The following is a 26,575-nucleotide window of genomic DNA, read 5'->3' on the forward strand; positions in this document are numbered from 1 at the left end:
GGTTAAGACACTAAATTTCATGTTATGTGATTTTACCAAATTTTAAAATAAAATAAGAAGAGTTATAACAGATCATCAAAAAAAGAAATCATCCAGGTGTAGAGAGGAAAACAAGTTTGATTGTGGAACTGGCCAATTTATAGAACTCAATAGTTTTACCAAATGGTTTGTTATAGTACATCAATACTGCATTCATGGTTTGATAAATCTACATTCCCATTTTAGATATTTGGTACTGATGTAATTTGCCTTTTTCTTTTCAAATTCTTTATTAGAAAAAAACCTGTAGAAAAATTCTAAAATGATTTCTTCAATAGGCTTTGAATATTTTGCTTCAAACCACTCTTCCTGACCATGTGAAGTATGTGCCTTTATTCATTCACAAGCTTGCACAATCTCTGCTGGACAATTCTGAGTGATGGCAGCTTCCACCTTTCCTTCTTCCTTCACTTAGACTATATTTATTCAGCATCTGTATTGTTGGAGTAAGTTCCACGTTAATACTCACCACTGAGGATACGTTAATACCACTTAACTTATGCTCCAACTGATGTAAAACACTGCCTAAATGGCTTTTTATCCTTTCACTTAGTAAGAATACACATCATAAAAAAATCTCCAAAACCCATCATAAATGCCAACGTTATATGTTTTATTCTTAATCAAGTAATGTTTTAAAACCCCAGCATATCCATAATTGACAGAATTAGACATTAGGCATGAAATGAGAATATAAAACCCAGAGTGTACAGAAAGGCAAACAGTGCTTCAGTCCCTCCAGATAACTGCACGCAAGTGAAATGCATTCCAAACATCTACCCCTTATCTTTTAAAAACATACAGTTCAAGTGTTTTTATTTTCACTTGTAAACAGCATGAATCAAATGGACAATGAGGTAATCTAAATACTACACAGGATAATTTAAAAACACTAGATAAAACACCATTATTAAAGACATATAAAAATCAGGGTTCACTTTGGTCTCTAGTATGGTTAGAGTTGTTAATACCAAAAAGCAACACATACTCATTGAAGCCAGCTTGGTGGTAGGTGCCAGTGGTTGATAGATGGAAGTGATTCAAGAGGTAGTCAACACCATCATTTTCAAGCTGGTAACTCTCACAAGTGTTAAGCCACAGATGCATTAAATACCATAATACTTTCTCACAGTACAGTACTTTACCATAACTTGCAGCTTTGTTCCAAATATAAAATTTAAAAATGAATCATAGGTCAACTTCTCACTCTAACTGAACAATTATGACACAGATCATACAAGCACCACATCTTAGAGAGGCTGTGGACAGCTATGTAAGACAGAGTTTGATGCTTTTAACAAGATGTTCTTCTCTAAAACAAATAAATCTCATTAAGACATCTAGAAAATTAAAGTCAGTGCAGCTGCACTTGTACATACTTTCCCAAATTTTATAACCAAAGGGGAAATACACATATATATTTTATGATAAACATTTCTTAGAGAAAACAGATAAATTAATTTAAATTAACGTTAAGACTTAATGAGATTCCCATGTCCTGTATAATCCATCTCACAGTGAACGTTACAAAGTCTATTAACACTTATGGGCTCCTATTCACAAACTAAATACAACCAGCAGTAACTTGGGGCCGCCCTGGTGCAAAATAAAACTGAGCCAGAATAAAAATAATATTGGCAATATTGGAGGTGGACTGATGCTAATAACATGACATTTCTTGATATTTTTTCTTACATTGCACACTAAACTTCCAAGTTATAAGCAGGTAAAACTCTTTCTAAATCTTTCAACTGCACAAATCATCCAAGGTCTTCTAGTGAAGACTAGAAATCCAAGTATAAAAATGTTTTCATTATAGTCTGCCATGTAGCAAATGATCAGCTTACAGGGCTAAGAGACTGGCAATGCATCTTCTTTAGGAATTACATTTGTGTTGACATGAGGGTGAGGTCAAGAGATAACTGAATTCACAGACCTGCTTCCCCACCATTAGTAATCCCTGCAAAGTGATGCTTCACACAGACCCTTTTCCCTCAATAGCTAGTAATGGCATTGCATGTTCATTCCTTGGCAAGCCAGTGCTAGTTAGTTATGTGCCTGGGGCTATAATGGTGCAATACGCTTGGCTTCAGGGCAGCACAGACAGTAAATGAAGGACATTGGCATCTTTTAAACTCTTTGCCTAAGCACAAATACCTGCATAAACCAACCCCTCTCCCTGCTACCCCTTCCGACCTCCGCCTCTGGGCAAAGAGATGCTTCTAAGACTGCTTCCGTGTTCTGTTTTGCTTAAGTTCTTAAGTTGAACAGTGCCCATAATTCTTTAAACTAAATACATGATTATTTTAAGGAGACGTTTGGAGACTTTGCTAACTAAAAGGAGATGCTTCATTTATTCACAAGTGTTTGTCAGAAACATGCAGTTGTGGATTGCTATTTATAATACAGATAAAAAGGTTCTGTACCAGAGAATTATCAGCCACCTGTAAGGCTGGAACAGCATACATACAGGTGTGCTATGCATCAACTATGAGGTAGCCTTTTGCTGTAAACAGAATATTTTACCTATGTAAATGAACAATGCGTTCACATCAGTGATATTCACATATGCACGGAGTTGAGGGAATCTGCTTTAGAGGAGTTTTCACATGAAATAAAAATAGGATAACTGATATCTGATATTCAAAAATTTTGATCTATGTCAAACTCAGAGGTAGTTACTATCATCAGTACATAATACTTATATAAAGGTATAAGTTATTTGGTTTGTTTTGAGTAAGCAGGACTGTAGACTAGTCTGTAAAGAAACAACAAAAATATTATATGGTATGTTCCCTGAGCAAAGTTCTTTGTCCTGAGTATGTTATGTAATAGTGACAATATTCTCATATAAAAAATAAACCCCAACTTTCAACCATAAGATAGGTTTGGTATGTGCTCTTAGTTCAGTCTGGTAAGATGATGGAAAGGATTTCAAATTGCACCCATAAAGACCATAGTTCTCAAGTGTTTCTATTTTTTACCGTGATTTTAGCTCTAAATTTCTTTTTGTAAACAGGAAATGTCCAATTTTCAAGTCCATAATTTCCTGTTTCCATAAGGTGAAGGAACTTTGGTTTGAATTTTCAAAGTGACTTATCTATCATGTTTTGCATTTTTACTGTTAACCTGCTTATTATACCTGCTAAAAATTGAGCAATGCTTATCATGTTTTGCATTTTACTGTTAACTTGCTTATTATGCCTGCTAAAAATTAAGCAATGCCACTTTGATTTGTCTACATAATTTAAATAAGCTTGAAATCCTCACATAAGGCAAGGAAGTACTTCTCTACAGCTATATCACATTCAATATCGTCAAAGGTAAGCTTTGCATCACAGCACACCGATATTTCAGTGTATACCACGCAGATTCTCACAATCACTGTTGTGAAATTCAGGCTGAGTTGTAAAGGACTGGCAACCCAACCTGAGGCATTTTCTTCTTATGGTGGCTTGCTGAAACAGCAGCAACTATATACGTCTCCCATGACAGGACAGGAGGGAGAGGAAGTAGAAACTGTTCAGCGGAATATGTCTCATTTGAGTCATGCTATTTTTATTTAATTATCTGAGCTTACACCAACAGGCCCATACATTATAATTATAATGCTTAGTATTATTCCCAATATTAAGCACTATAATTAACTGGTACCTTCTTGCAGATGTTTCAGAAATTTGCCCATAACATCTAGAGCCAGGATGACCCCAAAATAATTTTTTTTCCATGACCAAAACCTAATGGGACCAATACTATGACTGGTCCCTAGCCAGTTTATCACTCTGAGAACCAACCTGAGAAGATTCTCCCTAGCACTGAATGTTCATCCTGTATCCACCATATAGGTTACTTCAGAATAAGCATTGGAGGTAACTTCCATAGGTTCAAAGTTACTGTATAAAATACTTTCAGTTCTCTGGTGGGAGAGGTTTGGTACCTCTGCCCCAGGCTTGTCACTCTTGTTAACTGCCACTGAACACTGCCTTTTTTCATATCATTCACAGGTCATATATATTGGGCAATTGTGAACATCCATTTAATTTTAATTCTCAACCCCGGTATTTCATTCATTTCTGTGCTGCTTGTTTGTTTTAGAAGGAAGTTAGATAACTCTCCAGGAGGAACAAAAAAAAAACAGCCACCAAAAAACATACGTCAAACAATTGGAGTTCTCTAAGGTCTTCAGCAGTAAATAAGGAGGGCTACCTGCTCTAAGCAATGGGTAGAAGATTGACTTAGCCAAGGGAAGCTGCTGTTGGCACACAATCCCTTAGAACCCTCACAACATGGAAAAGGTTACAAGAAGCTGGTATTAAAATACTACTGAAAACAAGTCACTAAGATTATCCTCCCCTTCATTTCTCTTAATAGGCATCTAATTTTACAATCAAACATAGAATTTAAAACAGTGAAATATCGGCACAAATTACACATTCATTGTCTTTTGTGGAGTTATGTATCCCAGAATCAAAAAAGCTTATGGCAGTCAGAGGCATACGAAGTTAAGGTACTGCCTTCAAAGAGGGGGGAAAAAATATCACTCCAGAAATTTCAAGAAAAAGAGGCAATCCCAAATTCAGGAGAACTGGATGTCTTAAAAACCTATAGTGTACCCCATAGTTGGCAGCTCTGAGATCTGAAGTATCCTTTGGTTCACACAAAAAGTAACAGTCATGTTTTTATTTTTATATAATATAAAAGAAGTGGTATTTCAAGAAAACTCCAGTGGGTTAAATTTAAAACTATCTATAATGCTTCACATGGGTTTTCAATTCTTGGAAATATCCAATTACATGAGGGAGGGTGTGTGCTTTGATCTATACACAAATATATAAAGACAAAGGCTCTTTATATATGTGTCTACATTTCTATATAAAATTCTCATGTGCACACACAGACTCAGGCTCTCTCCCTCTCACACATGCACATATTGACAGACATAGTATCTTACTCTCTGAATTAACATCAAACATGACACCCTGCTCAAATGTAATTTGCTTAGAGTGATTTGTCTGTTTAAAAAATTCACAGTTCCCCAATAGTAGTTAAAATCCCAGGTCAGCTACTGCTTGTGAAATACTGTTCCCCTATACTTGCATGAGGTAGACTTTGCAACAGGGTAAAAGGAAAGAACATATGAAGAAGACCTGTTATGTCTTTTTCCTTTTTTGAACTGAAGGCCCCTTTTTGCTTTGCTCTTCTGGTGCTGTAGGTGACTTTGTGGAGGAAGCTTCTTGAGGTGACCTGCCTGACCGTTCTGAGATCTCTGCCCTAGCCTCCTGAGGTGGTGATGTACAGCCATGCCCGCCTCCCACTTCTCGAGGGAGAGTTGAAGTGCATGGCTGGGATTCTGCTTCCTGTCTTCCCTGAGAACTCACAGGTGGCTGTGCAACATTTTTATGTGGGCAGTTTGCCACCATGTGCATGATGCTCTGACAGTAATGGCACTTCTTTGGCTGAGGAGGTAGACTACATTCCTTAGCATGATGATCAAGGCCACCACAGTTGTAGCATCTGCAAGGCAAAAAGATGAAAATATCTTAGAAGTAGGCAGCATGTATCCAAAAACACATTTTAAAATGTGAAGACACACAAACTATCAATGAGACAAGCTTATTTTAATGTGCCTTCTTAAAAGTATTTATCATTGTTTACACTGGTTACACTGTTGGTTCAAAGACTATCTCCAAAATGTTCTCGTGAGGTTAAAAACTTAGTTGTGTGAGACATAACTAAACACAGTGAAAAACAAGAGTATTAAAACACGAAAGAATATTTAATCACTTCCATATAGAAATAATTCCTTTAAATTTGACACTATCTGGTCATTTTAAAAGAACCATTTAGCCCACTAGAGGGCAGCGAATATTCAACAAAAAACCACCAGCCAGTTTTAAAAACAAGAGTGTAGAAATACAGCTGTTGGCATGATACAAAGTGGCAATTCACTCAGAAATTGGGAAAATTTTAGACCAAATTAAATTTTAAGAGTTTAACACTTCTTTGAATGTTAATTATTTTGACTGCAGAAACCAGCTTAAATGGAAAAAAATGTTTTCCTTTGTATAAAATTAAGTAGTGCAGTGAAATTTGATATTTAAGAAAGTCAGAGTCTAGTCAGAAAGTCAGGATGATATCTGGCAAATTACCAAGCAATTTTAGAGCAATAGAGTAAATGTCTGAATCAGAACAGTGCTAAAAAAAGAAAGCTTCTAAATACTTAGATTGAATTAATAAAAGTTCATGCTAGTTCAATGATGAGAAAAGTTTACTTTCTTTTCCTTTTGTAAGAAATTAGCTTTCTTTCAGGGTGATTTTTTTAGTTAAAATAAATGGAAATCTATCCATAATATGTGAATGCACACTGAAGACATGGCTTTGTATTAGATGTCTGAAAGTTCAGCTTTTAGTTTGGCAAGGAAAAGCTAAGCAAGAAAATTTATTCAGAGGTATATTTATTTGTTCAATTTCAATCAGATTTTCTTCTAAAATTTTATATTAAAAATAACAAAAGACCATAAGTGGAAGAAACTAAGAAAAATTTATATTTACTAAAGGTTTTAAATCTGATTGTTAAACATGGAATTTGTTTAATGACTTGTCTCCAAATGAAATATTTTAAGAGCTATTTTATTTTCCAAATACATTTATGACTCCATAAATTTCATTTATGAAGCACAAAGAACAACAGGTTATAATTTTTTTTTTTTTTTTTTTGAGATACAATCTCACTCTGTTGCCCAGGCTGGAGTACAGTGATCTTGGTTCACTTCAACATCCACCTCCTGGGTTTGGGTGACTCTCCTGCCTCAGCCTCAGGAGTAGCTAGAATTGCAGGCATGTGCCACCATGGCCGGCTAGTTTTTGTATTTTTGGTAGAGACAGGGTTTCACCATGTTTGGCCAGGCTGGTCTCGAACTCCTGACTTCAAGTGATCCGTGTGCCTCTACCTCCCAAAGTGCTGGGATTACAGGTGTGAGCCACTGCACCCGGACAGGTTATAATGTTTTTAAAAAAATAATAAAATGTGTTAACTGGCTGGGCGGCGGTGGGTCACACTTGTAATCCCAGCACTTTGGGAGACCGAGATTGGGAGGCAGATTACGAGGTCAGGAGATCTAGACCATTCTGGCCAACATGGTGAAACCCTGACTCTACTAAAAATACAAAAATTAGCTGGGCGTGGTGGCGCACGCTTGTAGTCCCAAGCTACTCGGGAGGCTGAGGCAGGAGAATTGCTTGAACCTGGGAGGCGGAGGTTGCAGTGAGCCGAGATTGCGCCACTGCACTCTAGCCTGGTGTCAGAGTGAGACTCCATCTCCAAATAAAAAACAGAAAAACAAAAAACAAACAAACAAAAAATAAAAGGGTTAACTGAGGAAATTGGTTTAAGTCCAGACTGACAACAAAAAATGAATTATGACTTACATTTGTATGTGTGTGAGAACATCAAACAATAATTTATACTACCTTGTATTTCAAAGACAAACTAATGTACTAACAACCTACTAAGCAGTATATATAGGATATTTAGTATTCTATCTTCTGGGATAAATTAAACGGTGAATTTTTTAATTGGCAAAAATTAGGGTAACTATTGCCTGCTTCTCCAGTTAGCAATGTTACCTTATGTAATTTAGAATAATGAATTTATAAGATGGGCTTTTATTCTTTGCAACAATTAACAAGTATTTATCTTAGGACAGACTGAATTATATTTTCAAAAAGGGGGAAAAAAAAAAACCAAGAAATCACATGTTGCAGTTAAATTATTCATTGTACAATTACATATCTTAATATAATATAGCAGATTTAATAGTTTCAGCCATATGTTCTATGAGAGTGTAAGATTAAATAATCAAGATTACTCGCTAATGCTTAAAATTCAGGTTCTCAAAATAACAACACTCAAAAATGACATATTTGAAAGATATAACCACATTACTTATAGTAATATATTTTCCCACACAGTTCTCCTCCACAATAGAGAAGTGAATTCTTAAATTAAATTTGCCCATCTATAAAGTATCTTCTTTTGAATTAAATTCACTTCCTTGAGGATACCTTCCACACAGGAGCTCATTATCAAAGAGAGAAAAAAGAGGTTAAAGGCTTCAGTAACAGGCTGGCTCTCTGGCGGACACATCGGTTTTATCAGTCACCGTGGTGGGCACTGCGCTATCCAATTCAGGGAACCATTCTGCCCGCTCACTGACCAGGAGCCTGATGTCAGCACTCTGCTTTCACAACTGCGATCTTCAATTACCCTCTATCTGTGCATTCACCATTAGATTTGGGCTATAAAAGTTATTTTTAAGGATGCTATGTAATTTTGGTTTCCTTACATTTTGATCTGCATAGTTAATTCACCCCCTTGGCTTTTCTGATATGTGCTATCATTAGGCCAGACTGTCTTCCGCACTGAAAAGATTTGCATTTAGTGTCTATGTGCTTAGCCTTAAAAGGGGAGGAGTGGTATTTATATTCTCTTCTATTTAATCATTCCGTGTCAATCACTCTTACTAAGAGTAGAGATCACTCTCCATTATGAAACCCCTTCCTTCCCAAGGGACTGACACCAAAATAGAAATGTTCAGCTACATTGCAGCTCACAAATTATACCACAACTATATACTCCATACAAGCTATACATGATTTTAGTCCCCTTTGTTCACCCTCCATACTTTTCCACATCAGTTTGCCTTTGTAGTCTGAATGAATTTTACACTGTGATGTGAGCATAAAAATAGCACGTGTGTCCATGTTTAGCTACATGTTTAAGAAATATAAGCACATAGTCTCACACAAGCAAAAGACGATACAAAGAAAATTATTCTCATACTTCAGTTTAATCTTAGAAAGTTATCAAGTTCTTCATAAAATCATTTTATAAATACTGTTATTCTAATGAGCTAGCACATTCTACAAGTATTATTTCTTATTTAAGGAACATTTAAAGATAGAAGATAAATAACAATCAAATCAAAGCCAACTTTTTTGAGACACTAGCAAAATAAGATTTAAAACTTAATATTTTAAGACCAGGTGCGGTGGCTCACGTCTGTAATCACAGCACTTTGGGAGGCCAAGGCGGGCAGATCACGAGGTCAGGAGATTGAGACTATCCTGGCTAACATGGTGAAACCCTGTCTCTACTAAAAATAACAAAAAATCAGCCGGGCGTGGTGGCAGACGCCTGTAGTCCCAGCTACTCAGGAGGCTGAGGCAGGAAAATGGTGTGAACCTGGGAGGCGGAGTTTGCAGCGAGCTGAGATCGTACCACTGCACTCCAGCCTGGGCAACACAGAGAGACTCCGTCTCACAAAAAAGAAAAGATTTTAAATGAAAGAATGCAATAGATAGAATACAGGCACTTATGATGGCCAAATAAATAAAAACAAATTGTTTAGACCTTTAGAACCATTTAATTATATTCTGAAGTAATTACGAGTTTTTAAAAACCAAGTCCAAACACCGACACTAGTTAATAAGTTAATCAAAACATACCCAAATTTCTGAGGATTTCATCAAAAAATGAAAACTCTGATTCAGAAATCAGAATTCAGATCTGCTACGACCGTTAAAAAGTTTGCATTTTTTGATCCAAACAACTGAGTAAGCAGATTATATTTTCTTTTTTTTTTTTTCTTTTTCTTTTTATTATACTTTAAGTTCTAGGGTACATGTGCATAACGTGCAGGTTTGTTACATATGTATACATATATTTTCAAATGATATCAGCAATAATGGAGCTGAGCACAGCTGACAATCACTAGGTTAAAAGACAGGCATTAATTTTTAAATAATATTCCAATAGTGTAAATGAAGATACTCATCAGTTATATATTCCCCCTTGATCCAGAGAGTGATTAAAAAAAATTGGGAAGAGGGGCGATACGACAGAGGAAGATCCAGATTTGCTTGTCTAAAAGTATAATGGAAAAAAATCTATCTTAGGGTTCTTCTCAGTAGTTGAACATTTTAACTTAATAAGAATTTATATGGGCCGGGCGCGGTGGCTCAAGCCTGTAATCCCAGCACTTTGGGAGGCCGAGACGGGTGGATCACGAGGTCAGGAGATCGAGACCATCCTGGCTAACACGGTGAAACCCCGTCTCTACTAAAAATACAAAAAAAAAAAAAACTAGCCGGGCGAGGTGGCGGGCTCCTGTAGTCTCAGCTACTCGGGAGGCTGAGGCAGGAGAATGGCATAAACCCGGGAGGCGGAGCTTGCAGTGAGCTGAGATCCGGCCACTGCACTCCAGCCTGGGTGACAGAGCAAGACTCCGTCTCAAAAAAAAAAAAAAAAAAAAAAAAAAATTATATGTAAACTCAAATCCACATTCTGAGGGTCTGATGCGGGCATTAAGGATAATTTTGACAGTGATCTGTAAGCTTCTGAAGGGGAAGGAACTGTTGAAAGATAGTATGTAAAGCAGTATCAGGGACAGAGAAAAGAGTAGTGAAAGAAGTGCGAGCTTTGGGCAGGAAGAAGGTAGGAACATAGAAAAGGAATTACGTAAAAATTCTTGGGAAAAACAGACTAAAAAAGGATTAATAAAGTTTCCAAACGGGAGGCAGAGGAGCTAAGGAAAAGTCACAGATTGAAAAAAATTTCAGGAACTAAATTGGAGGAAAAATAATTCTTTGAAGAGATCATTTTAAACCTTGGTACAGTTCAACTAAAATCCAGAAATGATACTAATAACATTCGTCAGCTCTATTATTTTTTATTCTAATATGTTTTAATACTTGTTATTTAATTAAAATTGTGTGCCAATCAACTGAACACATGGAAGTGATGGCTTGCAGCCAGCTGGTGGTGGGGAGGTGGGTGGGCAGAAACGTTATTAGAGAACCACACAGCTGACAAGCAAAGGATCCAGAGCATATGATGGAAGCAATCTGCCCACCCTGTACCTCCTGAAGGTAAGAGGGGCAGATCCTGGAACCAATCTTCCAGAAGAAGGCCCCATTTTGTTCTGACTGATTCTACACAATCTAAATAAACATTTGGGTAACTCCACAGGACCCGGCCCAAAGTACCAAGAGAGAAGTCAGGAAAGTTTGATGAGTCACAGAACTAGTAAGTCTCTTTAATAGTGTACATGTCTTCTGACCTCCATCAACCTATGTGTTAATGAATTAGTTTCTTTTATTTCATTCTTCTCATAACCAAATTCATAAGACTGTAAGCCAGTTAAACAATAACAATTTTAGTAAAGTTAATTTTTACTTAAGTATGTTTTCCATAGTTAAATTTTTATATATTCTAAGTACAGGGGTAAAATACTGAGTTTTCAAAAATAGTTGGTGATAATGATGATTTACGTTCTTTTAAAAAGTTTCCTAGATAATAAATACACATTTAACATCAGAAAAGTTTTCATTTGGATCACATTTAACATCAGAAAAGTTTTCATTTGGATCTTCAGGAATATAGAAGCCAGCATCATGCGCCTCTTTTACCTTAATTCATGCTAAAAACAAAATATTCTATATACAGAAGGACTAAACATACTTTAACATACTTTTAAGATAATTAAAATGGTAATAACAGAAATAATACACAGGTTCAATTCACTGAGAGCTTACTAAATTCCAGACACTGTGCTAAAGGTTTTTAATGTGTTATATAATTTAATCCTCCCCCAAACCTTATGAATTGGGAACTACAATATCTAAATTGTATGGATGAAGAAATTTAGAGATTACCTAGAAGGGAATTTTAATTGAAAGCAATTAAATTTTACTTTTTTGATTATATAAAAATGTTATACCCAAGAATATTGATGTAATTTTATTATATGTAAGTCTAAAATATCTAGGATCTGGAATTTAAAACACTAATACACACACACACACACACACACACAAAGAATTGAAGTAGATTTTTCTTGAGACTTTGTTACTGGGGAGGTCAGCATCTTTCTTTGAGCATCCCATATATAAAACAAAAGACTGGGAGTAGTCCAGTCCAGATTTTTTTCACTGCCAAGGCTGGATTTTCTTTTCATCTCTCCTACACTTTACATGTTGAAAAACTTGGTCTAAAAAATGTGTGAATACTTTTTCTATTCTCTTTCATCAATATGTTTAAGATTGTAAATTGGAATTTCAAGCTGACATGCTATATGATCAGTGCTATTAAACTGACTCAATAAAATTCCAGTCAAAAGACAGAAGATGGAAATTTTAGTTAGCCCATTAAATCATACTGCAGTATGAATGATTTATTTAGGCTCTGAAATATGACAATCAGATTCTATTGGTTGGAGTGAATGTAAATTGAGACTGCCTCTCTTGGAGGACAATTTGACAGCATATTTGAAAATATTAATACATATACTATCTGACCTAGTAACTCTCCCTCTAGGAATTTGCTCTACAGGAATATTCACTGATAAACACAATGATTCAGGTACTAAGATATTAATAAGAGCATTGTCCATACTGGTAAAAAGTTAGAAAAATTAAATTATAATAACAATGCTAACAATAACCAATTGTTATTACTAAGCTATAAACTTGTTAAAATAAAAAATAAAGCCACATATACCAAAAAACATTTGCAGATAGTAGAATAATGAAATAATTTTTTAAAAATTGAGGTAAATTTATATGTATTGACATGGAAAGATCTCCAAGACAAACTGTTAAGTCAAAAAAAGCGAACCCTGGCATAATACGTAAATATAGTATGATCACATTTATGTTTCAAAGACATTAGACATGATTATAAGTAATTGTGTGCATTTTCAAATGCATGTAAAAACCGGCCAGGTGCAGTGGCTCATGCCTGTAATCTCACCACTTTGGAAGGCCTAGGCGGGCCTTCCTGATTACAAGGTCAGGAGTTTGAGACCAGTCTGGCCAACACAGTGAAACTCCGTCTCTACTAACAACACCAAACTTAGCCAGGCATGGTAGTGCATGCCTATAATTCCAGCTACTCGGGAGGCTGAGGCAGGAGAATCACTTGAACCCAGGAGGCAGAGGCTGCAGTGAGCCGAGATTGCACCACTGCACTCCAGCCTGGGTGACAAGGCAAGACTCCATCAAATGAATGAATGAATGAATGAATGAATGAATGAATGAATGAATGAAAAAACCATTGGGAGGGAAGACAGTGAATTGACAAAGAGTGGCTACATCCAGGGAAAATAGTATAGTGAAAGGGCATTTCATTTTTTTTTTTTTTTTTTTTTTGAGACAAGGTCTAGCTCTGTTGCCCAGGCTGGAATGCAGTGGTGTGATAACGGCTCACTGCAGCCCGGACCTCCCAGACTCAATCATCCTCTACCTCAGACTCCCTAGCAGCTGAGACTACAGGTGTACACCACCTGTGTGTGTGTGTGTGTGTGTGTGTGTGTGTGTGTGTGTCGTTTTATTGGTAGAGATAGAGTTTTGCCATGTTGCCCGGGCTGGTGTCTTAACTCCTGGGCTCAAGCAGTCCCTCCCATCTTGGCCTCCCAATGCGCTAGGATTACAGGCATTAGCCACCATGCCTTTCTGGCATTTCACTTTTGCTCTGTAAATTTTTGTATAATTTCTTTTTTAAATAACAAGAAAGAACTTATATATTACTTATGTAATTAAAAAAGAAAAAGCAATTATAATTATAAAACTCCATTGCCATTTTGTAACTGACCTTCAGTATTATTGCTAGTCATCTGACAATGAGCCTGTCTACCAGTGACTCAGAATCATTTTGGAAGCTTTCAAAAAATACTAATGCCTGGGTCCTACTCTAGACCAATTAAATCAGAATCTTTGAGGATGATGCCCTAAGCATAACTACTTTTTAAGTTTCCCAGGAGATGGTGATGTGCAGCTACTTGAGAACTACAGCTATTAACAAACACAAGTGTTGCACTGACAATCTTACCACTACATTTCCCACTACAAGGAATGTGGTTCAAAAGAGAATACATCTCTCAAAACAGTTTTCAACAGGTTACTCACTCATGCCTCAGAAAGGAAAAGAGGGGAGGAATGGAAGGAGGGAAGGAGGAAGGGAAAGAGAACGAAAGAAGAGAGTAAGTGAGGGAGGGAAGAAGTGTGTGTATATATCTCTTATTTCCTTATTGAGAATGGATCCTTGAAATTTCTGGTTGTGATGGCAGAAGAGCTCCTCAGCCTTTTACCATCACTGATCCCTGGAAGGTACACACAGCAAAAACCCACTGAGTTTAACTTCAGATACGGTTTCTCTGTTCAATTTATAATTTATCAATCAAGAACAGGTTTGATGTATACTTGTGTCATCAAAATGGATGATAACTTACAGCTTTTTTTTTTTTTTTGAGACAGGGTCTTGCTCTGTTACCCAGGCTGGACTGCAGTGCCACAATCAGGGCTCAGCATTCCTCAGCAGCTGGGACTACAGGTGCATGCCAACACGCTTGGCTAATTTTTTTTTAATTCTTTTTGTAGAGACGGGCTGTCATTTTGTTACCCAGTCTGGTCTTGAACTCCTGGGCTCAAATAATCCTCCCACCTTGGTTCTCCAAAGTGCTGGGATTAGAGGCACGAGCCACTGCACCTAGCCAATTTACAGCTCCTTAATCAATAGCTACTTTCCCTAAATTTCACCATCATTACGAATTAACAATTACTAATTTCCCATAACTCTTTTAATTCTCCATCTTCTATTGCCTACATTTAAAATAATTTTGACCAGCGTATAAATTTGTTTAGTATGGACATGATCTTGCACACATTTCTCCTCATGGCCAAATTCTGATTTTTTGTTTATTTTGTTTTTTGAGATAGGGTCTCACTCTGTTGCCCAGGCTGGAGTGCAGTGGCACGATCTTGGCTCACTGCAACCTCCACCTCCCACGTTCAAATGATTCTCATGCCTCAGCCTCCTGGGTAGCTGGGATTACAGGTGTGCACCACCACACCCAGCAAATTTTTTGTATTTTTAGTAGAGTCAGGGTTTCACTATGTTGGCCAGGCTGGTCTCAAACTCCTGGCCTCAAGTGATCTGCTTGCCTCGGCCTCCCAAAGTGCTGGGATTACAGGTGTGAGCCACTGTGTTTGGCCTCTGTTGGCATTTAAATAGAAAATTACTTTCTTGCCAGTATAAATATAATAACAAGATCTCGATTTTTATAAAAATGATTAAGTATGTAATTTTTTAAACGCTATCTAATGTCTAAACTACATTGTGCTTAAAAGAATGCCATTAATAAGATAACTACTGCTCACTCTGTTTTCTATACCCAAAGAAAAGGAAGTCCATAAAAGATAGTATTTAAACCTGTTTAATCAGACCACCCTATGGGTAGGTGCTCAATATTATTAAACAAAAAGCAAAATTCAGTTAGTATAATTGCCATTTGGTTCTTTCTGTTGCATAACAAATCGTGTGTTTGGATAGCTCTGTATTGTCTAGTACTATTCAGTGTAACAAGCAAGGATCAGCCTGTGGTGACATGGAACCAAAGTAAATTCAAACTCTGAACTGCTGGCAGTAGAAATGAATGTTCTATGTCTCCCCTAAAGCTCAGTTTTCAGATCAACTAAACTAATTTTTAAAAAAATTTATCAACTAGTGTTCTAACCTCTTTTATCATCTGATTATATGATGAGAAATTAACTAGATACATTGTTTGCTAGTGGATTCAACTGCTTATAATATTCATTTAATCATTTTCATAGAATCAAATAAAAACCAAATGGACAAAAAAAACTGAAGAATATCTACTATGTGCACAACTTTGTATTAGATGCCAATGAAAGGTATGTGAATAGTTAGCTGGATGGTTAAGATTTACACATTTTATCTCATTTAATATCTTCTCCTGACTGGTTTTCGGATTGCCTTAGGTTTTTTAGCTTTTGGACACTTTCTCTGATTAATGCCATTAACTATCTCATAACATCAGTGAAAATGCACCGAAGTATACTGAAAACCAGCTAAAATACAGTAATAGGTCTACTCACAAACCTTTCATCATCTTATAAAAACAAGAAGATAAGATGAAAAATGTGGGGAATGGGTATGTAATGAATGGTGGTACAGGTCACTGAGAAATGGGGATGAAACATGTAGCAGTTTTAAAAGCAAACAAGACATGGAAGGGGAGAGAAATCACTGGAGGCATGGGGGCAAAGGGCAGCATTTTTCATATAAGGGCACTTCAATCAGGCATAGTTATAAACCAGACATTTTTATATATCATTCCATTATGTTTAAAAGTACTTGGTAGATTCTGTGTCAAATCAATGGAACAATATTCATTTGTTGAAAGCTTTCTACTTTGCACTATAACTTGAGAAGGAGCATAATAATGAATTCTAGGTCATAAGTTAAAACTTTATTTCAAATAGAAATGTTATCTCTCTCTTACATGACAAACAACATCTCAGACAGATAATCTGTTCTGACTAATGGAAAAGTTTAGAAAAAAGAGAGAGAGAGAGAGAAAGATGTACTCAAACACAGATAACTTCATGCTTTCCAATTTCCTGGGAGTAAAAGCAGTTTGTTATGAAATAGGACCCAATCTCATGTGCAGTGGGCACTCGGCCAGTGCTGCTTTCAGAACCCAAGATAACTAAGAAGGAGTGTCCAGTTCAGGAGTAACACACACACATATACACAAATAAATAAAAGCCCCATGCATTTTTGCTGTTGTTGTGTTGTAACTATCCTAACTGCAGGTATACATTCATCCTTGTTGGAAGCAAGGTCAGTTTATCGACTCTATTTGGTCTTACTGACCTTTAAGTTAAAGTGTTTTAAAAGGTTAGTACTACTATCAATTATGAAAGGAAGGGAACATGTTCAATGTTTAACTTATCTTGAAATGGTTAAAATTAGCTGCTTGCTTAGATGGAAGAATCAGATTATAACATGCAGTCTGGAAATGTCTGTTCATTTATTATAGCAGCCTTGCCGAAAACTTAAACCACCAGGGCTGCTTGCTTTTTTCACCAGACCATTTCAAATTCACAGTGTCAGAGGTGTGACATCTGCTGTAAATAAGCATCAGCTCAGCCTGAAGAAATACAATTCCACTAGAGCTTTGTGTCAACTCTTATAAATGTTTTTTCTTCTCATTGCATGATTTCTTTTAGGCTTTGGTTCTGTAGCCAGCATTCTTTTTATCTATTAACATAACATTATTTTGTAAGTCATTCTAAAGTTGTATCTTTCGTGTGTGTGTGTGTGTGTGTGTGTATATATATATGTTGAGCCTTTAATTCATATATATATATATATATATATGTAAAATGTCTTTACTATTAGGACATTTGACCAGAGCAGAAGAAATTTTAAAAGAAGAATTTCATCATGATTACCTGATAAGTGAGGCAATAATTTGTTATCTAGAGAAGTAGATGTAAATGTCCGAACAATATATACAAGAATTTTAACACCATATTAAAAATACCTTAGGTATACAAAATAAGGACTACAAAATAGTAACTGGCACACATTTTATCACATACACTTCTCCATTAAAACACAGAAGGAACAGAGAACATGAGAAATTCCAAAGGAAAGAAAGACGTATAGAAGTCAAGAATCAATTTTGTTGGCATGACTGATGTACTGTACATAGAAGATTAGATAACAGCTTCAAATTTATACTGGTTGTTTACAAGCCAGGGGCAAAAGGGCGCTAGATTAAAAAATGTTACCCTAGTTTTAGCAAAGTAAATATCTTCTGGGTTACTCAAAACTTTGAAGTTACCTATGACTGAGTTACCTTTGATGCAACTAATAATGCTGGTAGAATCTCAGTTTTTATGAAGACAGAATGTTAAAACACCTCTCTATTGCTGTATGACTGACTTACTACTGAATTACTAGCACTTACTACTAACTACTAGCACTTCCTACTTACTACCTAATTATTTTTTGAGACAGGGTCTTGCTCTGTCACCCAGACTGGAGTGCAATGGCACCATCACAGCTCACTACAGCCTACAGCTCCTCAGCTCAAGTGACCCTCTTGCCTCAGCCTCCCAAGTAGCTGGGACTACAGGTGTGTGCCACCATGCCTTGGCTAATTTTTGTATTTTTAGTAGAGACGAGGTCTCACTATGTTGCCTAGGCTGGTCTCGAACTTCTAGGCTCGGCTCAAGTGATCCACCTACCTTGGCCTCCCAAAGTGCTGGGATTATAGCTATGAGCCAGAACACCCCCAGCCCCCTGAATTATTACTATATTATTGAATTACTAAGAAATATTAATAATCTGTCCATTTTGACAATGTTTATATTAATAGCATTAAAAGTATTTATAGAGGGCCAGTGGTCTTAGAACACAGTGCCTGGTATGATTTAACCAAAATGTGTTCTTAGTACGAATTCATGTGTAAGAGTCAAAAGAAGACTGTCCCAAGCCATCACCTGTCTCTACAGCTACACAGCAATCAGAAGCAGTTAAAACCATTTTGCTCAACTCAGAAAGCAAAGGCTTCTAATGATCGATAAGTTTGATCTCCCATTCCAGCACCAGCTACCGCTGAGGAAAATGATGAAGTATAAATGAGAAGTAAACGACCTCTGTCCATTTCTCCCTCCAGTCCAATTGGTCTTCCAGTGACAGACTACATATTGCCTTTTGTCAAGAATCAGCAGTTCTTCAACTGTTTACCATATACGTAAGTAAAAATTAAACAAGGAAAATTGCTACCATGTTCAGATAACCTCTGTAAACTGTGTAGGTTTTACTTTAAAATTAGAGCTCAAGACAATGTTCTTTGCCTCATGGCTACTTCCTTTCCTCCTCTTTGCTGATTGAGGGTACCCTTCATGTCATAATCTTTCTATGACTAAAGCCTGATGGTCAAGCTGCTAAGACAGCCCTACAGATCTTCTCTCTGATCACAGATCCCTTAAGGGATCTTATCTTCCTATTTGAACATTTCAAGGCTGTGACCCTGTGAATACACAGCCACTGGTGGAGGTAAAATTTGAAGGTAAGTATGGGAAGAGCAGTTGAATCCCCGGATAGAACAGATTGTTTACAAGAGTCCAAATACTCTTAATAACTTCTAATCATTAGGGCTAGATTCTACAAGTTAACATTTATTTGCACATATTCTGTAAGCCAAAAAATGGCTTTGTTATGAGTACAGTTCCTTAAGTATTTGAATGATGAGTTTTCATCTCCTTTGGTCACCCTCTAGATTTGGCTGGAGGAACTTTTCATGAAGAACTTGGCTTATTCTCTTAGTGGAACAAGAGAAACAAAGCCAATGAGTATTTTTTTCTAGATTTTTCTTTAAAAAATATTGAATGATACCCTGACTGGTGTGATAAAAGGAGGTAAATTTGCTTGGGCAATACTTGAGCCTTTTATTCAAAAAATATATTTATTTCAGAAAATAAACATTTGAAAATATGATAGCTACAAATGGCAATGTTATTTATCACTCTGAATGTAAAGTTCTCTTTATGTGTTTGACATGTAATTTGAATGAATGCAATATATGTGTGGGGGAAAGCTGTATTTCAGTGGAAAACATCTGGAACCCAGCTTCTGGATTATCTGATTCTGATTCTAAGAGGGTTATTTTACAGCTCTTTCCATGACTGACAGAAATACAACATCATTTTTCTCTAGAGAGGGGCAAATTCTATCCTGGAGGGTGGAGAGTCAATTGATTTCCCTTGCCCACTGTGGAAGAAGCCAGTTTGGGTTTCATTTGCATATTCATGTCAATATACCTGATCTACAAATATGTCTGTTCTTTGATTCTCCTTTGAACAAGTTACAACATTTGGTTCTCTTACTGAACTGAGTTAAATAAATTCTTTAACACTTGTTCATCTGATATTTGCATAAAAATCATAATGCTGCGTTTTAAAAAAATTATCCTTTAACATACAGTAAATATGCACCACAGAGCCACTACATGAGATACAATAAACATTTACAAGCACTTTTAGGCACAAAGACTTCTAGATCACCAACTAGCTTTAACATTGAGTTACTGGACCCAATTTTAGTTTTTTTGTTTCTTCTCAGTGATTTTGTTTTTCCTATATCTTGAAATAATCTGACCTTTCATAGTATTGGGACTTATTTCCAACTACACAAAAAGATAAAATAATTAGAATATAATTATAACTATTATATTTAATAAGACATATTGGAAAATATTATTTGGAAAAAAAAATTTTTTTAAGACTGAGTCTGACTATGTTGCCCAGGCTGGATTGCAGGGGTTATTCATAGGCATGACTGTAGCACAGTGCGGCCTCAAACACCTGGCCTCAAATGATCCTTTCAAGTAGACATGTGCCACTGTGCCCAGCAAGTGATGATACAATACAGAAATAAATCATCGCTATTTTACTATCCTTTACTTTACTTTTCTTACTTTTATTTTGAGATGGAGTCTTGCTCTGTCGCCCTGGCGGGAGTGCAGTGGTGTGATCTTGGCTCACTGCAACCTCCGCCTCCCGGGTTCAAGCAATTCTCATGCCTCAGCTTCTCGAGCAGCTGGGATTACAGGCATGCGCCACCACGCCCAGCTAATTGTTGTATTTTTAGTAGAGATGGGGTTTTACCATGTTGGCCAGGCTGGTCTTATAACTCCTGACCTCAAGTGATACACCCTTCTCAGCTTTGCTTAAAGTATTGCCTGATGTTCCAAGAATGTACCAAAGACATTGGGACAGTGTTTTTTTATAATCTTTTTCTTTTTAACCTTACATTGAACGCAGCTGAGAATTCAGAAATTTTCATTTCTGTCCATAATAGCAGACAGAAGATGAATAAGAACATAAATACAAAAAGATAGCTAGCAGTACTCTAGACTCTAATGATAATGATAAAATTGTATAAACTAAATCTCAGAGTATGAGCCTTTATATAAGACAAACAAATAAATATTCACTAAATCAATGAGTAAACAATATTATTTCTAAGGACAAAAAGGAAATTTGCTACCCAGTCAGTCATTCTTCAGGATGTCATCATGCAATATTTTTGGACAAAAATTTTTACTAAAAGAACACGTGACAGTATTTTACCTTTTATGAGGTTTGTACTAAGAAATTTACATAAGAAACTGTACATAAGAAATATGGCTCATAAGTGGACAAATGCTTAAGGCACTGACTGAAAGGAAATGGCATAGAAATGAAAAAAATCAATTGAATATATCATTCTAATCAATGTCTAAAAATGAAAATGTTTTGCTATCATCGGCTAAAGAAAATGACCACCTTCTAACAAAATTATGAGCCATGAAAACTTTCAAAAGTATTTCATTTTGAGGATGTAAATGCAAGAACCACCAGGAGCAATAAGCTGGAACCTCTTAGAAATGTATTTGAAAACTGAATCAGTATTTACAAAATAGGTATGTTCCAGGGTAATCCATGCACAATTACTTGCATTCAACGGAAATCACCCATTATGAAAATGAGTATCTTCATACCAGAAACACATGCAAGAAAAATTTGAGTGTGTTAAATTCTTGCTAATTTCCAATGCAGTTTTTAAAGCAGGCTTTGATTTACATATTTGTAAATTACTTGTAATATCACTTAAAAATATATTTTAAACAGTCCATTGGCTCAAATGATAACTGTTGCTGACCACTGTTCTTCCTGTATAGCAATAGCTAATAAATGTAGACTTTGTTAAATGCTGTAAGATAGAAAGTGTTACGTCCTTTCCAAAAATGACATAATCAAAAACGAAACAAAACAGAACATAACAATAACACAAGCATAATTACTGAGAGTGAGAGGGATGACTTTGTAAAAGAGTTGGCCTAGCTGCAACATAGTACTTAAAAGTTATTTTAAAATGAGTAAGGTTTAGGCTGACGCTGAGAGCCCTGCCTTGGAGTCAGCCCTACTTCGCAAGGAGCAGTACCATTTAAGAAAAATTCCTGTCTAAAATAAATAATTACATTAAAATAAAAATAAAAATGAGTAAGGTTTAAACAGATGCAGAGATGGGAAAGAAAATATAGCAGGCAAATAAATGGCCTGAGTATGACACCAAAGTAGAAAAGCAGAGGACATGTTTAGGAAGGCAAGTTGGCTGGCTTCGAAAAGAAAATGGAAACAAAGACTACTGAGCAGAATATTAAATATATTTTACAATTTAACATTTTTTAAACTTTGATCTTACAGTAGGAAAAAAACCCTAAGTTTCAAAGTTTAGGTACACATTGTTCATGACCTCAAATCTAATATAAAAGGGAATCCAGGATTTCAGCCTGTAACTCAGGTGGTGGTCCATGATAAAACCACCTAATCTCTCTGGGTTTCCTCATCTATAAGTAAGCTTCATACTTCAAAAATTCATTTTTAAAGATGAACCCTCCAACTCCCGGCGCGAGCGACACAGAAGACCGGTGATTTCTGCATTTTCAACTGAGGTACTGGGGTCATCTCACTGGGGAGTGCCGGACAATCGGTGCTGGTCAGCTGCTGCAGCCCGACCAGAGAGAGCTGAAGCAGGGCGAGGCATTGCCTCACCTGGGAGGCGCAAGGGGGAAGGGAATCCCTTTTCCTACCCAGGCGAACTGAGACACACAACACCTGGAAAATCGGGTAATTCCCACCCCAATACTGTGCTTTAAGCAAACGGGCACACCAGGAGATTGTATCCGACACCTGGCCGGGAGGGTCCCACGGCCACGGAGCCTCCCTCATTGCTAGCACAGCAGTCTGCGATCTAACCACAAGGCAGCAGCGAGGCTGGGGGAGGAGCGCCCGCCATTGCTGACGCTTAAGTAGGTAAACAAAGCCGCTGGGAAGCTCCAACTGAGTGGAGCTCACAGCAGCTCAAGGAAACCTGCCTGTCTCTGTAGACTCCACCGCTGGGGACAGGGCACAGCTAAAAAACAACAGGGGAAGCAGCAGAGGCCTGTGCAGACCCGAACGACTCTGACAGCTCTGAAGAGAGCAGTGGATCTCCCAACATGGAGGTTGAGATCTGAGAAGGGACAGACTGCCTGCTCAAGTGGGTCCCTGACCCCTGAGTAGCCTAACTGGGAGACATCCCCCACTAGGGGCAGTCTGACACCCCACACCTCGCAGGGTGGAGTACACCCCTGAGTGGAAGCTTCCAAAGTAAGAATCAGACAGGTACACTCGCTGTTCAGCAATATTCTATCTTCTGCAACCTCTGCTGCTGATACCCAGGCAAACAGGGTCTGGAGTGGACCTCAAGCAATCTCCAACAAACCTACAGGTGAGGGTCCTGACTAATAGAAGGAAAACTATTAAACAAGAAGAACACCTATACCAAAACTCCATTAGTACGTCACCATCATCAAAGACCAGAAGCAGATAAAACCACAAAGATGGGGAAGAAGCAGGGCAGAAAAGCTGGAAATTCAAAAAATAAGAGTGCATCTCCCCCTGCAAAGGAGCGCAGCCCATCGCCAGCAATGGATCAAAGCTGGTCAGAGAATGACTTTGACGAGATGAGAGAAGAAGGCTTCAGTCCATCAAACTTCTCAGAGCTAAAGGAGGAATTATGTACCCAGCGCAAAGAAACTAAAAATCTTGAAAAAAGAGTGGAAGAATTGATAGCTGGAATAATTAATGCAGAGAAGGTCATAAATGAAATGAAAGAGATGAAAACCATGACACGAGAAATACGTGACAAATGCACAAGCTTCAGTAACCGACTCGATCAACTGGAAGAAAGAGTATCAGCGACTGAGGATCAAATGAATGAAATGAAGCGAGACGAGAAACCAAAAGAAAAAAGAAGAAAAAGAAATGAACAAAGCCTGCAAGAAGTATGGGATTATGTAAAAAGACCAAATCTACGTCTGATTGGGGTGCCTGAAAGTGAGGGGGAAAATGGAACCAAGTTGGAAAACACTCTTCAGGATATCATCCAAGAGAACTTCCCCAACCTAGTAGGGCAGGCCAACATTCAAATTCAGGAAATACAGAGAACGCCACAAAGATACTCCTCCAGAAGAGCAACTCCAAGGCACATAATTGCCAGATTCACCAAAGTTGAAATGAAGGAAAAAATCTTAAGAGCAGCCAGAGAGAAAGGTCGGGCTACCCACAAAGGGAAGCCCATCAGACTATAACAGCAGACCTCTCGGCAGAAACTCTACAAGCCAGAAGAGAGTGGGGGCCAATATTCAACATTCTTAAAGAAAAGAATTTTAAACCCAGAATTTCATATCCAGCCAAACTAAGTTTCATCAGTGAAGGAGAAATAAAATCCTTTACAGATAAGCAAATGCTTAGAGAGTTTGTCACCACCAGGCCTGCCTTACAAGAGACCCTGAAGGAAGCCCTAAACATGGAAAGGAACAACCGGTACCAGCCATTGCAAAAACATGCCAAAATGTAAAGACCATCGAGCCTAGGAAGAAACTGCATCAACTAACGAGCAAAATACCCAGTTAATATCATAATGGCAGGATCAAGTTCACACATAACAATATTAACCTTAAATGCTAATGGACTAAAAGCTCCAATTGAAAGACACAGACTGGCAAACTGGATAAAGAGTCAAGACCCATCAGTCTGCTGTCTTCAGGAGACCCATCTCACATGCAGAGACATACATAGGCTCAAAATAAAGGGATGGAGGAAGATCTACCAAGCAAATGGAGAACAAAAAGCAGGGGTTGCAATCCTAGTCTCTGATAAAATAGACTTTAAACCATCAAAGATCAAAAGAGACAAAGAAGGCCATTACATAATGGTAAAGGGATCAATTCAACAGGAAGAGCTAACTATCCTAAATATATATGCACCCAATACAGGAGCACCCAGATTCATAAAGCAAGTCCTTAGAGACTTACAAAGAGACTTAGACTCCCATACAATAATAATGGGAGACTTCAACACTCCACTGTCAACATTAGACAGATCAACAAGACAGAAAGTTAACAAGGATATCCAGGAATTGAACTCATCTCTGCACCAAGCGGACCTAATAGACATCTATAGAACTCTCCACCCAAATCAACAGAATATACATTCTTCTCAGCACCACACCGCACTTATTCCAAAATTGACCACATAATTGGAAGTAAAGCACTCCTTAGCAAATGTAAAAGAACAGAAATTATAACAAACTGTCTCTCAGACTACAGTGCAATCAAACTAGAACTCAGGACTAAGAAACTCAATCAAAACCGCTCAACTACATGGAAACTGAACAACCTGCTCCTGAATGACTCCTGGGTACATAACAAAATGAAAGCAGAAATAAAGATGTTCTTTGAAACCAATGAGAACAAAGATACAACATAACAGAATCTCTGGGACACATTTAAAGCAGTGTGTAGAGGGAAATTTATAGCACTAAATGCCCACAAGAGAAAGCTGGAAAGATCTAAAATTGACACTCTAACATCACAATTAAAAGAACTGGAGAAGCAAGAGCAAACACATTCAAAAGCTAGCAGAAGGCAAGAAATAACTAAGATCAGAGCAGAACTGAAGGAGATAGAGACACAAAAACCCTCCAAAAAATCAATGAATCCAGGAGTTGGTTTTTTGAAAAAATCAACAAAATTGACAGACCGCTAGCAAGACTAATAAAGAAGAAAAGAGAGAAGAATCAAATAGACGCAATTAAAAATGATAGAGGGGATATCACCACGGACCCCACAGAAATACAAACTACCATCAGAGAATACTATAAACACCTCTACACAAATAAACTAGAAAATCTAGAAGAAATGGATAATTTTCTGGACACTTACACTCTTCCAAGACTAAACCAGGAAGAAGCTGAATCCCTGAATAGACCAATAGCAGGCTCTGAAATTGAGGCAATAATTAATAGCCTACCAACCAAAAAAAGTCCAGGACCAGATAGATTCACAGCTGAATTCTACCAGAGGTACAAGGAGGAGCTGGTACCATTCCTTCTGAAACTATTCCAATCAATTGAAAAAGAGGGAATCCTCCCTAACTCATTTTATGAGGCCAACATCATCCTGATACCAAAGCCTGGCAGAGACACAACAAAAAAGGAAATTTTAGACCAACATCCCTGATGAACATCGATGCAAAAATCCTCAATAAAATACTGGCAAAACGGATTCAGCAGCACATCAAAAAGCTTATCCACCATGATCAAGTGGGCTTCATCCCTGGGATGCAAGGCTGGTTCAACATTCGCAAATCAATAAACGTAATCCAGCATATCAACAGAACCAAAGACAAGAACCACATGATTATCTCAATAGATGCAGAAAAGGCTTTTGACAAAATTCAACAGCCCTTCATGCTAAAAACGCTCAATAAATTCGGTATTGATGGAACGTACCTCAAAATAATAAGAGCTATTTATGACAAACCCACAGCTAATATCATACTGAATGGGCAAAAACTGGAAAAATTCCCTTTGAAAACTGGCACAAGACAGGGATGCCCTCTCTCACCACTCCTATTCAACATAGTGTTGGAAGTTCTGGCTAGGGTAATCAGGCAAGAGAAAGAAATAAAGGGTATACAGTTAGGAAAAGAAGAAGTCAAATTGTCCCTGTTTGCAGATGACATGATTGTGTATTTAGAAAACCCCATTGTCTCAGCCCAAAATCTCCTTAAG

General features: G+C 37.3%; 1 protein-coding gene across 1 annotated transcript in view; it reads right to left on the bottom strand.

Moving 5' to 3' along the window:
* Positions 1-631: 631 nt before the first annotated feature.
* Positions 632-26,575, bottom strand: part of LIN28B (lin-28 homolog B) — a 126,143-nt gene continuing 100,199 nt past the window's right edge. The window contains exon 4 of the mRNA XM_023205833.2: positions 632-5,553. Coding sequence (XP_023061601.1) covers positions 5,190-5,553 — 364 coding nt within the window. The 3' untranslated portion in view covers positions 632-5,189. The remainder of the gene's footprint in view (positions 5,554-26,575) is intronic.

The sequence above is a fragment of the Piliocolobus tephrosceles genome, chromosome 5 (genome assembly GCF_002776525.5).
Source record: "Piliocolobus tephrosceles isolate RC106 chromosome 5, ASM277652v3, whole genome shotgun sequence".
Classification (NCBI taxonomy): domain Eukaryota; kingdom Metazoa; phylum Chordata; class Mammalia; order Primates; family Cercopithecidae; genus Piliocolobus; species Piliocolobus tephrosceles.